Raw genomic sequence first — 15,253 nt, 5'->3', positions numbered from 1 at the left:
AGCTGTGTGCAGGCAGAGCTCTGGGTTTCAGGGCTCAGCTCCCCATGGGTTTGCAGTTCCCTCAGCTGTGTGCAGGCAGAGCTCTGGGTTTCAGGGCTCACTGATGCCCAGCAGGGGCTGGTCCAGCAGCACGTCCTCACTCGGAGCAGTGCTGAGGATGCTGCGCTTGTTTGGTGCTGGGAGGAGATTTAACATGGGGCGTTTTGTGAGTGATAAACGTTTGGTTTGTGCTGTATGGGAAAGCTTCGGGAGGACAGCACGTGCTCATCCGGGGAAGGTGTTGGGTGAATGATTTTCGAGCAAACCTCACGAGGGCAGCATTAGGAACTGCAAAGTGTGTCGTGGCTGAGTAACTGAGCTCCCAAATGAACCCTGGCGCCTTATTAAGTGTTGGGGAACAGCAGGTGTTTTTTGTGAGTGTTTTTTTGTGTGTGTGTGTTTGTTTTTATGGTTGTTGTTGAGGTAGCTTTTAGTTAGAATATTTCTATTCTAAGGTAATTCAGTGGAAATGACCAACTGGCTGCCTGTGGCTGCAGTCACGATGTGATCAGAGCAGCTGAGCTGCAGCTTTGGCTACAGAAACTTTTTGGTCAGAGGAAGACACAAGGTGAATATGGTTTGCCCTGTAGGAAGCAGGTTTTGTAAGTTATGTTTGTGGAACAAATTATTGTAAATTTAGCTTTTTATGAGAGACTGATTTTGAAGCCAAATGTGTCATAGTCAGCTGACAATGATTTTGACTCTTCTGCTTCTTAATCAAGTAACTTGGGTGATGCCACAATGGATGTGACTCTCCTGTCAGCTTAAAGCAGAAGCAGTTAGACAATTTGGCATAAATATTGAAACCTGAATTGTTCCCCCTCCTATCTACAGACAGCTGGTTTGGGGGTTTCTCATCTGGCATCACTGTGGGAGATAGGCCAGGTCTATCTACATTAGCACTCAGTGGCTTTTTATGAACTTTTCTAAGCTCTTGAATTATGTTACTGATTTTATAGACAAAGTGACAACAGAGGTTTGCAAACTTAGAAAAAAGCTGTGGCCAGAGCAATGGGTTACATCTGTCAGTGGGACTGTGACTGTCTTTAAGGATCTGGAGCAGTGGTTGGCTGGAGGCTGGAATGAGGCCTTGCATGTTGGTCGAAGAAAAATAAGCTCTCTTTTTTCAAAACCATTCCTAAGGGTTTCTTAACAGTTTCCCAGACTGTTTTGAGGAATACCTAATTAGGGGCTGCCAGAAGATGGTTGGGATCAGGACCTCCCTATTTTCCAGGCAGTGGATGTTTTATGAGGCTTTCATAGCAAGGAACCGAGCTGGGTTTGGGGGAAAAGTAGGCTTTCTTTTCTTACAGGGTGGCTGGCATCTGCACAGCTGCCAGGACTTCAAACGTCTGCTGCAGGGCAAAGGAAATGCTGTGGGAGCTGAAAACATGTTTTCTTTGAAACTCCAAGTGGCAATTATGCTAACTTTGCTTTTGCTCAGTCCAGAGTGTGTCTGTGCTAGGATTGGGCTGTATAAATGCCAGTATGAGAGCCTGTATCCTGCTGAAATGGCTCCTGCTACCCCACAGGAAGGTGTTTGTGTCAGCACACAGGTGCCTGCACAGGTCACTGCCCTGCTGTCCCAGGAGCTGCACTGCCAACAGAGCAAGCTGGGAAATGCTCCTGCCACTTGTGCCCTTCCTGCCCCTGCTGGGGGCTGCTCTGGGTGAAGGGGCCTCTCTGCTGCCCTGAGAACTCACCTCCAGCTCAGCTGGAAATAGGGAAGGCCCTGCCAAAACCCAGCTCTTCGGGGTGTCTGAAACCAGAGAACAAAGCTTTGGATAGTTCTTCACGTCAGGGGGAGTTTCCATGTCCAGAATGGGTCAGCCAAGTGTGTCCTTTTCAGCAACAGGACTTTGAAGTGACTGGGAATAATGTTATGTTCTCACCCTTACCTGGGAATCACATGGGTGTCCTGTTCTCAGGGGAATTACTGTGTCATTTTTGGACAGCAGTTACATTACGTTCACCAGTTTGTAAACCATATTTAAGAGAAATATAGTAAGTCAAAAGGATAAAAATGGAAAGAAAAAGGACCTCCTTATGCTGTTATATCCCATGTGTGGTTGGGAACAGAGAATGTTTGAATTTCGGGTTTCATTAGCTAAGTGCAGAATCAGGGAACTTAAAAAAGCATCCATCAGGAGTGCCATGCATACTCAGCATTAGCTTTCAGTAGATAATTTTCCTCCTTTAAAGACAGGATGGATGAAAGTTTGTTATGATACTGAATTTTAATATTTTGCACTCTAAAGGAATATCTCTGTTTTGAAACTTTTAAGTATTCCAATGAAGTACTCTGGTTTTGATGATCCCGTGTAACTTCTTTCAGAAGCAGACATTTTGATTGTGGCCTGTTTATTGTGGTAATCCTTGAGTATGTGACATTTCATTCTGCTGGAATAAAATGTGATTTTTATAAGCAGATGATGAGTTCAGAATTAAAATCAGTGTAATCTTCAAGTCAGCTAACATGCACTATGGCTTTGTTTTCCACAGTGTCCGAAACTTGGAGTGACGAAACATGTCTCAGTCAGGTGAAAAAGTGAAGGTAAAGAGATGGCTGCATAGCCCAAATTTTGTTTAGAATCTGTTCAACTTCTGAAAATACTCATGGTTCTAACGAAGTGGTAAAATAGTGAATAAATGATACCTTATTGCTGCAGATGTGTTCCTTAAAAGGAACTGTTTAGTAGGAACAGAGCTTGCATGTGATTCTCGGAATAGGCTTCCTGGTGTTTGCCTGTGTTTGCTTACACAGTTAAAATGGTACTTTTACCTCAGGAAACGTCATTTGACAAACCTTCATTTCTAATGTTTCTGCCCCCTGGGTGGGCTTTAAGAGGATTGTTAGCAAATAAATAATTACCTTTTAAGCTGTATCCCCTCTGCCCCACTGGAAATGTCTGGCATTGTATAAAAAATGTTCTCATCATGAATTCATCTGTGAAGAAAACCTGATTCCAGGTAGTTCATAGGTCCCTAAATCGAGTGGCTGCAGTTCTTGTTTAGGCTCCTTCCAGGTTTTCAGTCAATGGAGAACAGATGGTGAAGCAGCCTGCTCTGTTTATAGCCCAAATCTCTTTGATAAGTTTTTCAGGCATGTTTCTTTTTCCTGCTTTTGTTAGAAGTTAAAGATTGTGAAGATAGGTGAGCACCTTAACAAGCAAAAGATACATCTCTGTGTAACTGTGTCTTGGTAATCCCCACATTAGTACAATGTTCCTGTCTTTTACCTGGGAGCATATACCTTATTTTTAGAGAAGATAGTAGCAGCAAATACTAAATTTTAACTGATTTTTTTTTTGTATTTTTAGCTGTATTCACGTCTTAAGATTGATAATAGTGTGCTCTTGCAAGCTTGCAGATGTTGATGTTATGCAAGGGGAGACTTTTGTTTGTGTAGCCCAAGGTACTGACTGATTTCTGTTGATACAGAATGGTCAATGGGCCTGTGTCAGGGTCTGCCTTGCTACAGCAGCAAAAAATGGTTTCATCCTTTATTTTTCCATGTGCTTTTTATACCTCTGCTCCTTATTGTGTAGAATCAGCTGAACTTGTTTTCAGCTTTGAAGGGGGAGAAGGATCTCACTTACACCCACCCTTTGTTTCCTGGCAGTTCTCTGACTCGGCGGGGTATGTGGGCTTTGCCAACCTGCCCAACCAGGTCCACAGGAAATCTGTCAAGAAGGGCTTTGAGTTCACTCTCATGGTGGTTGGTAAGTCACTTCTTTGAGTGTTTTTGACTGCTGTACAACAACAACGAAATTTCTTTCAGAAATCTCTCTTCCTACTTAGCAATTGACTGTTACACAGAAGAAAAAGCTTTGAACCTCTATACTTTCTAATTAAATCTCTTGCCATTTTGTCCTGTTTCGTAGGAGGGAGTATTTGTAGTGATTAGAGGTGATGACTTTGAGCCAGCAGGACATTTCTGTATTCCTGACTCACTGTCAGATGATAGGGGTGGTTGTTTAATCTTCCTTTGACTCTTTTCCCCCACTCAAGGCATGAATGCACATGGTCAGTATCTTGCTGCTGAAATGGTGATGCTGCTGTTGTGTTTTCTGCTGTTCAGTACTGACTCACTTTTGTGTCATAGATAAACCTGTAATTCAAGAAATAATAAATAATAATAAACCCTGCCTGTTCTGTCAGTGAGCACCTGTGTCTTTGGTGGAGAGTCCTTTAGGCACAAAGGTCTTCCAAGTGCCATGTTGAATTATATCTGCATTGAATCAGTTTAATGTTACCCAAGTGCAAAGGGAGCCCACAGGACTGTCACTGTTCTGCAGCAGCTATTGGAAAATGAAAATGAGAAAAGATGCAGAACACTTCCATCTTATTCTCTGTGCTCTGTAGTACTGTTTAGGATTATTTGGTGGCAGTGTTCAGCAGTGTTTGTGAGATAAACAGGTAATTTGTGCTAAGTGTAGAGTTCTTCTTTCATGTAGTCTGTGATGATAACTTTTCCATCTCCAAGATCAGATTAGTAGCATCTACAATAATATGGCCAATTGTTCTAAATGCTGACTCCTTTGATTCCTTGGGCTAGGAAAAAAGTGATTTTTTGAAACTCAGCTTTAGTAGTTACATTTACAAGTTTATTACTTTGATGTAGGACAAAGTCTGTATGACTTGAAGTTACAGAATTGTGAAACTTCTCAGGTGAATTTTGGATGGTTTTTGGTTTCACGTAGGCTCACCTGTAAGGGTGCAAACCCTGACTGTTAGTTTGGGCTTGCTTTACTCCTTCTCCTTCCTAACACTGTTCCAGGTTCAGTTTCTAGCTTAGGAAAACCACAAAGCTCTCAAATTTTCAGTGGGAGAGCTACAGCTCCTGATTTTTGTAAGTTTAGATGAAAAAGTTTTAATTTCCCTTAAGTAACAGAACTATCTCGAGGTCTACAGCCAAAGTGCTGCATGACCTTTCAGCTTTTATTGTGACAGCTATTACAGTAAACTTAAAATTTTCATGTAATGTTCCTGAAAGCACTGGAGCCTTGTTTTTCCGGTGCTTTCAAAGTGCTCAGCTGAACCTTTGATGTTTTGATATCAAAAGCAAGGGTGGATCCTGATGAACAAATTATTTTTCCTCCATAATGTGGGCCTGAAGGACGAGGGGTTTTAAAAAGCTTGGAGTAAGACGTTTATATGCTTAATAACCTGAATTATTTTGTTTGTAGGTGAGTCTGGCTTAGGAAAATCCACTTTAATTAACAGTCTGTTCCTGACTGATCTATATCCAGAGCGTTATATTCCTGGAGCTGCAGGTAAATGTGATTTTGCAGTTCCTCCAGCACACATCCTATAAAACTTCATGTTCTTTCAGTTAACATTGCTTCATTCTGATAACCTCACCCATGACACCCTTTCTTCATGCTGTCTACATGTATTTGAATCCTCCAAATTGTATTTTGTTGAGTTGTCATTTTCTCATTTATTTTGTCTTTCAAAGACTCAGCTTTTGTTTCTTCACCAGTTGTTATTAAAAACAACACCACCCAAGCCTTTTAGGTGTCCATATACCTAAATGTGGCTTTGCTCCCATTTCCTCTCTTGCTTTTTGCCTCTAATGCCTTAAATCCTGGTTAGAGGTGTAACTACCTTTTGACAGTCCAGCATGCTTTTGAGTATTCAAATTTTATTTTTGCATATTGTCATGAGTAACCCCCCTTTTAGTTCACTGCTGCTTTTTATTTACAGAGACGTGGTGTTAAATTTCACCTCCCAGCTTGTTCTTTTCCTCTAAAATATTTGATGTTGTGTAGGTTACAATACACTCCAGATGGCAGTTCCTTCTCTGTTGCTCTGTCCTGCAGGGGTTTCTGTCCTGCAGCAATGGATAGGCATAATAACCATGCAAATGTTCCTTTATTTTAGAGAAAATAGAGAGGACAGTTCAAATCGAAGCTTCCACAGTAGAGATAGAGGAGCGAGGGGTGAAGCTGCGTTTAACAGTAGTTGACACACCAGGATATGGAGATGCCATTAACAGCCAGGACTGGTATGTGTGGAAATGCTGCTTTGTTCATAGAGTGTGTGTCTTCACAAACTCCACTCCAGTGTGTCTGTGACCTTCTACAACTTCCACTTTCAGTTTTCTAACTGCTTTCTCCTGTTTTAAGAGGTTTGGTTGGGGTTCTCTGGGCTCTGTGGGATTCTGCCTCCAAATCAATGGCCTTTCCTCCAGTGAGGCTCTCTGACAACTGCAGGCAGCTTTTTGTCTCCATGGCCATTCCAATGGGGTGCAAATATGGGGGGCAGGAATTTTCTGTTTGTTTACTTTCTGTGTCTCTGGCCGTCCGGTTTCCATGTTTTTAAGTACTTTTCATTCCCTGTCCTTCATATGTACTATTAGCAATTTGAGTAGCTGCTGTTATTTTTTTATGATGAAGTTACTACACTCTCTGGCCTAAATGTTGCTGATAGTCTTTAAAGGGTGAAGTAATTGTCAACAGATCCACTACACAACATCCATAATTGCCTTAGCATAAAGGTCCTGAAAAAAGACAATGGTGACATAGCTAGGAAGGAACTGGGCAGTTTGTAACAGAATTAGTTCATAAATGTAATTTCCAAATAATCACACTCAGGCAATTCTCTTTTGCTGTGGAAAACTGATAACTCTTTTCAAATAAAGGTGAGATGTATTACTGTGCTTATGAGGATGCCTGAATCCAGTGCAACTAGGAGCTGAATTTTGAGTTTCCGCATGATTGTCTTTTAAGAAGTGCTGACAATATTTATTTTGCTTAAATGTTGACATTTGACACTTTTTTTCTGGTGGTGGTGGTAAATCAAAGGCAAACAGAGTGTCACTGTGCAGAGGGAGGAAGCATAAAACTAATACAGGTTGATTTGGGTCCTTCAGTGTGAGTTAAAGGTCAGGAAAGAGACAAATACCTGATCAAACAAACATCTATAATGCTGATAGACTGTGTTGTAGTCTTTCATTGACAGAATGCTGTGTTATCTGGAGCACTCTGAAGAACACTGTTATCAGGGTTTTTCTCTTCTTTCTGGGGTGTGTATGTAGGAACATAGCAAAAGGGAAGGCAGTGAAGTTCCATAAGACACGAAATGAAAGTTTGAAAGTGAAGCTCTAGTGAGATTTTTATTTTCCTCCCACTTTTCCTACTTTAGTAAGTTGAAAAATAATTGAACTTTTGGAATAACACAAAGGCATCTTTCTGGACTGCACCATGGTCTTGCTTATTTTGTGACTGTTGACTAGAGCTTCCTTCCGCTGCAGCCAGAGCTGAGCAGCCTGTGCATTGTGTTACTGAGAGCTCTTCCTGTTGATTGTGTTCTAATGCCCTTTGTTTATTCTGCTCAGATGTTTCTTGGAGACCTACGTGTTGGGATTTTCCCCCTCTCTTTTTGGAGCCTTGCTGAATAGAGTCATTCCATGGTGATTCAGACCCAGGAGAAAAATTTACCGTTTCGTGCGTGGTTTTCTGGGGCAAATCTTAAACATCAAAATACACAACAGGAACAAATAGTACTTACTTACTACAAAACAAAAAGATGTAGTTAATGGCAGCTCTTTAGTCTCATTTTCTCATGTCACACAAAAAGACAGTGAGTGTCATTTGACAAAGTCTGTTAATCTTTCCAGGATGTCCCAGGGACTCGGATGGACAGACTCTTTGTTCTGACCTGCAGTGAAGACAAACTCAGTGCAACCACCTTCCTTCCTTGGTAGTTCAGAGGAAGGAGCAAGTTTGTGTTCTTGAACTCCAGTGTGTGTTCAGGAGCATTTCCTGCAGTCATGGATAACTGGTAGATGGTGCTGATCGTGATCCAAGATTTATAAAGCCCTTTTTTGGGAAGGCTGCAATTTGTGCAGACTATTTGTATGTCAGGGTGATGAATTTTACTAAGGCTATTTTTGAACAGATGTCATTGTACCTAAAACAGGCTGGAAGGGAAGGTGGAGGAGAACCACAGTTCACCATAGTGATAGTTTTTTAGATGCTGTGTGAAGCTTTAGTGCTAGCTGAAGTTCTGTATTCTGCAACCAAACCACGCCTAGAATTGCTCATGGCAGCGGTTTAAGCATGTTTGGAGAACAGCAGAGCTCTTTGTGGTCAGAGGTTTGACACATTCAGCATCTTTTCCATGCATGAGTATGTAGGGATCAGGAGAGGAGCATGTCCTTGAAGTAACATCTCTCACGAGACAGAAGAGAGAGGATCTGATCAGGGGAGGAACAAAATTGCTTGATGCACAGATTTGGTGTGAAATTGGGCCTCAAGAGGAGGGCTGACAAAACCAGCCTGCAGGTGAACTTGTTAGGTGCTGCTGATCATAGGCTTTGTTTCACCTTGCAGTGTCACAGGTCATCCTTTGAGAGCTGCTCTCTGGCTGATGCTAAATTTTTGGGGTTTGTTTTAAGCTGGTTTAAGTGATATTCTGTGGGTTTTGGCAGCTTGCTAATATCGTTCATTTTCCCCCCGTGGGTGTAAATGCAGCGCTGTGTTGTTTGCTGTTCCAGTCCAGGATGTGCTGTCTCCTCAGCAGTGACAGCACAGGGGATCAGCCAGGTGTTTCCCGGAAGTCAGGAGGTCCAGGACACTGACACCAGATTTATGGGGAGAATTATAGCTGTTAGAGCCAGAGAGCTGCACGTAAACCAGTGGTACTGCCGGAGAAATGGGTGATAGTTCTTTCCCATTGTTAGTGCTTGGTTTCTGACCTAACCTCTGTATGTCTTCACTCTCGTTACCTTTTACCAGCTAAGAGGAGAAATATCAAAGATCAACAGGAACATAAGCCATGTTGTTGTATTTCAACCCATTTAGGTATCAAGGTGCAGGCTTTTAAAAGAGCAGCACTAAGGTCAAAACCCTGTAAATTCCAGGATGTTTTGCTGTGTTGTCCTCTAGTATGACTTAGAACAGCCAAATCTTGCAAAGATGTAAATGTGTGTGTATATATATATATATATATATATATATATATGCTGCTATGGATTTATTCCTTCTCCATCCAAAAGCTTACTCAGCTCTGGAAAATCAAATTCCCTCCAGGACCTCCTCCATCATCCCTATTCCTTTGGTTTCTCACCTTTACAGCCATGCAGTGCTGGGGTGACTGTTGCCTGTTGCAGTATTTGCCAGCACTCTGGGTTCATTTGCCAGATCACTGATTGTTCTTCTGTTCTCTTGTGTTTCCCCCTTAAATGTCTCGGTCAAATTGTCTCTTTCTCAGCAACAGAAATGTGGATGATCCTATTTTTTACGTCAAGCTCTCTACGTAGTTTTTCCCCAAGTAGTTTAAGACATGTTCATGACACACAATCATCTGCCTAATCTTATCTACATCTGTGTGTTCATTTCCCTTCCCCTGCAGTACTTAATAGAAAGTGTGCTTTTGTGTTAATGATGTTTGCAGGTGTCTGCATGCTCTGGAATAGCTTAAAACCATCTTCTCAGTAATGCATTGGGTTTTCTTTTCTGTCTCTAGTCACTGCTCTTTGTATCTCAATAGTCAGTGTAATCAGATTTTGTGTTCCTTTACTTCTTTGTAGGGAATATTTTAAATTGCCTTCAACTAAGTAGGAATTACTTTTCTTTGTCAACAGAAAAGGATTCTGTAAGGTAACAAAAATAACTTAATAAATCATGTGATGCTTGAGTGCATGACTTGCAAATGTATTTGTACTTAAACAGACTAGAAGAATTTTCATAGGTAACTATAGAAACCTGGTTCTGGGGTCAGGGTTGTAAATGAAGAGGATATCCGGGATATGTCATTTGTCAGCTGGTTTGAAACCAAATCCTCACCCCCTGCCCCCAGAAAAAAAGGCAGAAAAAGCCTCAGTCTTCTGTTCCTGTCTCTGTCTCAGCACTGAGTGCTTTCTTCTGAGCTTGCACTGGAACTTTTTATCCAGTGAACACAGTGGCTCTGGGCAGAAGTAGGCAAATATCTTTTGGCATTATCAAAATGTTTTTCCTCAGTACTAGATACAATGCTAGGAAGTTGAATTTTTTGTAACAGAAATGTTTTTAATAAAAAATGTGATTCTCCTCCTGTTCTTATCTTTTCATGATTCTTCTTTGATTATTTTAAAGCTGATGTAAGATGCCTCTCTCTCTCCCCCTCCCATCCCACAGCTTCAAAACAATCATCCAGTACATTGACAACCAGTTTGAGCGGTACCTGCACGATGAGAGTGGCCTGAACAGGCGCCACATCATAGACAACAGAGTCCACTGCTGCTTTTACTTCATCTCTCCTTTTGGCCACGGGTAAGAAAACACCCTGGAACTGTTGTATTTTAGGGTATTATAGCTTGTTCATAAGTCTGTTCATTACCTGAGCTGGTAACTTGGCTGTTGATTGAGTTGCTTCCCAGCCTGTCAGTAAGCCAATGCAATTAAAATGGTCTTTTGGGGATTAATGCTCTCCTCTGCTTTGTCCCCTTTTTGACTTTTAATATTGTTTTAAATCAGTCAGTATTAATATTGTTTGTCTCACAGAAACATAAGCACTTTCAATATGGAATTCATCTTGTAGTGACAGTTTTAATTACAACTCAAACTTTACACGACCAAGGTGATAAGCAAAGGGCTCTGACTTAATTTGTTATGGAGATACTGTTTATGTAGACACTTGAAATAAATAGTTTTTAATGCATTTGGTCTGTTAAAAAAGCAAACAACACAAAACTGTGCCTTTTTTCAATCTTCTTTTCTCCTCTTTGTTGGCAGGCTGAAGCCATTGGATGTAGAGTTCATGAAGGCCCTTCATGGCAAAGTGAACATTGTGCCTGTGATTGCCAAGGCTGACACACTGACACTGAAGGAGAGGGAGAGGCTGAAGAGAAGAGTAGGTGTAACATTGGTCATGAGAACAGAGCAAATAGAAAGGCATTTCAGACTAAAGAGGGGTGAATGATATTGGCCAAGGACATGATGTTCAGGAATTGTGAGGTGGGAAATCTTCCCTGGAATCTGATGTGCTTTATCAATTGATTCAGGACAATAATTTGTGAAGTCTTAACAGGTTTGAACCCTGCAATCCTGTGAATTTGTACGACTTTAATAACTTACCCCTTGAGTAGTGTAGAGATAATTAGTACTTCTAAAATGCAGTCTGTATTTTACACCACAGTAAACCTTTTCATGGTAAGATTACATCTTAATCTTCTATATTACATTTTCATGACAGTTGTTTTGTGATCCTCTGGCTTCCTGTAAGCCTTTAGAATGTTATTGGATCTTTATTCCAGGGGTTTTCCTGTGGGAGTGCTTTTCTGTTTTCTTGAAGGGGGACTACAGTTTCATTTAACTGGAAAAATAGTGTAGTTAAAATCATGCTTGCAAAACAGCACATGGTCTGAATTCACCCTAAGTTAGAGGATTTGTTTGGGGCTCTTTTGGGTGAAGCAGTGCCACGGTGACAGGGCTGAGCATGGTTTGTGTGGGCTTGTAAACAGCTGCAGTTTGGCATTGCTGTTGTGTTTGTGTAAAGCTCAGCGATGGCAGAAAACTTGCCCAAGAAATGGAACAAACCCTCTGTGTGGGGAAGTTAAAAGTGGGGACAGTTGTGACTGAATGAACCTTGTCTGCAAAGACAAACAGCCCCTGAAGGGGGGGAGAGGCATTTGTAGAGAAGTGACCAGCATATGGGGAACGAGGTGAAAAGAGGAAGGAAATAGTCCATTTGTTGAGATAAAAAGGACCTCTAGATCTTGCTGGGAGAAATTCTGTCCAGGCTCTTGAGCTTCTATTGTGTTCCTCCACAAATGCTGTGAGGAGATGACAGGTGCACTGGGTGCAAAGTGAAAGAAGTCACAGGGAAGTAATAAAGCAGAAATGTGGCTGATTGTGCTGGGGTTTTGCCTCTCTTTTTCTGCGGCTGTACTTGGTGACAGATTTGTATCTCACAGTAATATTGTTTGTGGAGCTGCTACTTTTTATGCAGAAACTGTATTTGTTCTTTCAGCAGGGAACTCCAGCTCAGTGTTCATAGGTGCTTACTTGTCAGTTCAGCACTTGGGACCAGATTTTAAGTGGAACATTAATAATTTCCAGTAAAATTCACTGGGAATTTGAATGTTCTGCTTTAACAGTTCAAATACATAAAATAAACTGAATAAAATAGGTTCTAGCTACAGTCATCTTTCACAAAAGCAGTTCTTAGGTTAAATGAAGAGGAACATAGTCTTGCTAGGTTTCAATACTTGCTGTAATTTTTTGGGGACCCTTATCTGTGCTCTTTTTATCTGCTGTTGATGGTTTGTCTGAGGGTCAATCCCAGCATGGTGGACGTGCTGTTTTGACAGTTGCTTCTCTGGGTTGTTAACACTGGATTTCAGCTACAACATGGCAGGAGTGCAAACAAACGTTTCCCATGGGAATTGGGAATTGCTTGTTTTTCAGTAATGTTAGATTGAGGGTTTATGGTGTGCATTTATTGTGGGAGGTGGAGATGAATCCCACTGTACATATCCTGTGATGAACAGATTGATTTGAAGGCAACTTCTTGTGACCATAGTCAGTGCTAATCCATGTCCAGCTCTTTCTAGTTTGAGCAAAGGTGCTTTTAACTAACTAATCTTTAAAACAGTCTTACCTTGGCCATATGGACACCACATTTGTGCATTGTCTGAGTGCAGTGAGTTGGATGTAGTGTGAGGGCGTGGTTAGGAAACAGGTAAACAAGTTTTCATTATTTTTATGCTGCTGGCAAAGGTCACTCTGCAAACTGAGTTTATATTAAGTCAAATGTATAATGTGGTTCCAAAGCTTTGAAAGTCCAAGCTACTGTATATTGTTCTAACTCAAAGCATCTTGGCCAGCAGAGCCTCTAATCAAGCCTAGGAATCAAAAGCTGCTTTGCTGACGCAGCTTCAGCCGTCCCTTTTTAGATGTTTCTGCCATTTGGCCCTCAATCTGAGGGCAAATGTTTTTGTTTTGCTGCTGTGGACTGAGCAGCAAGATTAGCTTATGGTGCTTGCAGAGGAAACCCAGCTTGGAGTAATTCCTGTTTGGTCTTTCTGGAAATCAAAGTTATTTTTTAAAACTCTTGAGTGGGAAGAAATACAAGACAGTTTCACAAGCTGTGCCATGCAAGGCTGCTAAGGAAACATGCTCAAAAGAATGACTTCATGAGAGGGGAACTAATATTTTGACTTTTTCTTTTTTAATTTCCCATGGGAAGGCTAATCTTTAAGAACACAGAATCCTCCGAGGCCAATAAAAATTCAGATTTGAAGCAGCAAAATGCTGTTTCATTGTTAGGCCCATAAAATACAGTTTGTTTTTATTGCAATTCTTTTTCCTTTCAGGAAAGCACTAGGTTTAACAGCTGTAATATATTATTCTAGCACCCCTTGCTGTTGGCTTTCCCGTTATTGTTTCACTTGCATTTTATTTTGGAGATCTCAGCCAGGTTAAATGTGCTTTCTTGTTTAATGCAGCTTAAAGGCATCCCACTGCAGCATTGCCCCACCTACCCCAGCTGTGCATCTTTTATCATCATTTGGTGACAGTTTAGTTCTCTTCCATTTTGCAGAAAGTAACAACGTGCACTGAGTTAAATGCCACTGTGTCAATGTAGCTGTTAATTGCTTCTTGGCAACACTTACTCCCAGATTTCTTTCTTCTTTAGAAAATCCTGCTCTCTGTGCAGGTGGGGGCTCCTGATGTTTTATTGAGTGCGGGGGATGTTTATATACCTGGCAGGAAAACACTGTCAGGGGAGTAGCTGTGCTTCAGACACGGCCTTTCCTCTTCTGACGGGCTGGAGAATTGTTTGATTTCAACAGCTGTTTGATAATCACCTCTGGTTGGACAGGTTTCATTTGTACTGCAGCTGTTGGTTGCCATCATGACAGGGGATGGAGGGCTTCCTCCAACAACAGCCAGTTAAGAGCTCTCATCAGTTTGAAGTCTGCTTGTACTTGGGTTACTGAGTTAATCTCCACTCATATGTGTAGTAATGGCATCACAAGTCCTTGCGCAGACTTTTCTGAATATTTTTACGTTATTTGGCACTTTGGACACTGAATCAGGTGCATATTTGTGACAGACTAGTAAATCAGTGAGAGATGTTTTTAACTGAATACCTCTCCATAAAATAAGAATTTATTGTTCTTCCTTTTTTGTAAACTTTCAGGTTCTGGATGAGATTTCTGAACATGGCATTAGGATTTATCAGCTCCCTGATGCAGATTCTGATGAAGATGAGGAGTTTAAAGAGCAAACTAGAGTTTTAAAGGCAAGTTTGACTCCTAATTTATTATTTTGCTGCAGTAGTTCTTCAATCTACAATATGCCTAAGGGTACTTTTACAAGGTGTTGAAAGTTCCAGTTATCTTTGGATGTTGACTCTGAATTATAATCCTTTTTATTCCAATCTCTGTTTCATCAGAATTCCAAAGGTAGTGTTGTGACTTTCTTTTCTCTTCTAAGGGAAAATCCAGTGTTCACCAGGAACTATTTTTGCAGTCTGTGTTCTGACTGGAACGTTTCAGCAGCAGGGAGAGAGTATGTGTCATGGTTGCTGGGCTAATTAACAACTTTCCTCCCGTAAGATGAGATAATAAAGGTTTTACTGCAGTAATTTCCTCTCTGTGCTGTGGTATTTGCAAAGGTGCTTGAAGAATGTGTCTGAAATTCTCTCTCTAGCTGCTCCAGTCTGTGTGCTGAGTGTGTTTGTGTTGGCTGTTCTCCAGGCATGGCTGTGTCAGGTGACACATCGTGCCCAGACTGTACTGAGCAGTCAGGTGTTCCCAGAGCACAGCATCACTTCCTTCTGGGCCTCTGCTCACACAACTGAGCCTCACAAAGCTGCAGGTGCTCACTGGGACATAGGATTTATTGCTTTTCTGACGTGGAAGATTTTAGCAAACATTTGTCAGCATTTCTTTCCCCTCTCTCCTGTCTCTTGTGCTTTCTTTAAAAAAAAAAGACAGAAGTACAGAAATCAACGGGCCAAAAATCAAACCAGTAACTTGTTTTTCTGTCTCAACTAGGCAAGCATTCCCTTTGCTGTTATTGGATCCAATCAACTCATTGAGGTGAAGGGGAAAAAAATCCGAGGCCGCCTGTATCCCTGGGGAGTTGTGGAGGTTGAAAATCCAGAGCACAACGATTTCCTCAAGCTGCGCACGATGCTCGTGTGAGTAACAGGACAATGGGGACAGTGAGCCCTCTGTGGGGCTGCCAGTGATCCCTCTGTGGGGCTGCCAGTGATC

The 15,253-nt window shown here is 41.5% G+C and overlaps 1 protein-coding gene across 5 annotated transcripts in view; it reads left to right on the top strand.

The window, feature by feature from the left end:
- The window catches only part of LOC113970592 (septin-2), a 33,850-nt gene that overhangs the window by 3,443 nt on the left and 15,154 nt on the right, over positions 1-15,253 (top strand). For 4 of the 5 annotated variants that reach the window (XM_027689704.1, XM_027689703.1, XM_027689705.1 and 1 more), the window contains exons 2-9: positions 2,542-2,593; positions 3,662-3,761; positions 5,229-5,315; positions 5,926-6,049; positions 10,164-10,298; positions 10,761-10,878; positions 14,173-14,274; positions 15,032-15,177. In XM_027689704.1, coding sequence (XP_027545505.1) covers positions 2,567-2,593; positions 3,662-3,761; positions 5,229-5,315; positions 5,926-6,049; positions 10,164-10,298; positions 10,761-10,878; positions 14,173-14,274; positions 15,032-15,177 — 839 coding nt within the window. In that variant the 5' untranslated portion in view covers positions 2,542-2,566. Of the gene's footprint in view, positions 1-2,535; positions 2,594-3,661; positions 3,762-5,228; positions 5,316-5,925; positions 6,050-10,163; positions 10,299-10,760; positions 10,879-14,172; positions 14,275-15,031; positions 15,178-15,253 lie in introns of all 5 variants that reach the window. The other variant, XM_027689702.1, reaches the window with a different exon arrangement.

Source organism: Neopelma chrysocephalum, unplaced genomic scaffold (genome assembly GCF_003984885.1).
Source record: "Neopelma chrysocephalum unplaced genomic scaffold, ASM398488v2 Primary Assembly neopelma1_77, whole genome shotgun sequence".
NCBI lineage: Eukaryota > Metazoa > Chordata > Aves > Passeriformes > Pipridae > Neopelma > Neopelma chrysocephalum.
Note: the sequence above shows the minus strand (reverse complement) of the source record. Positions and strands in the feature narration are given on the sequence as shown.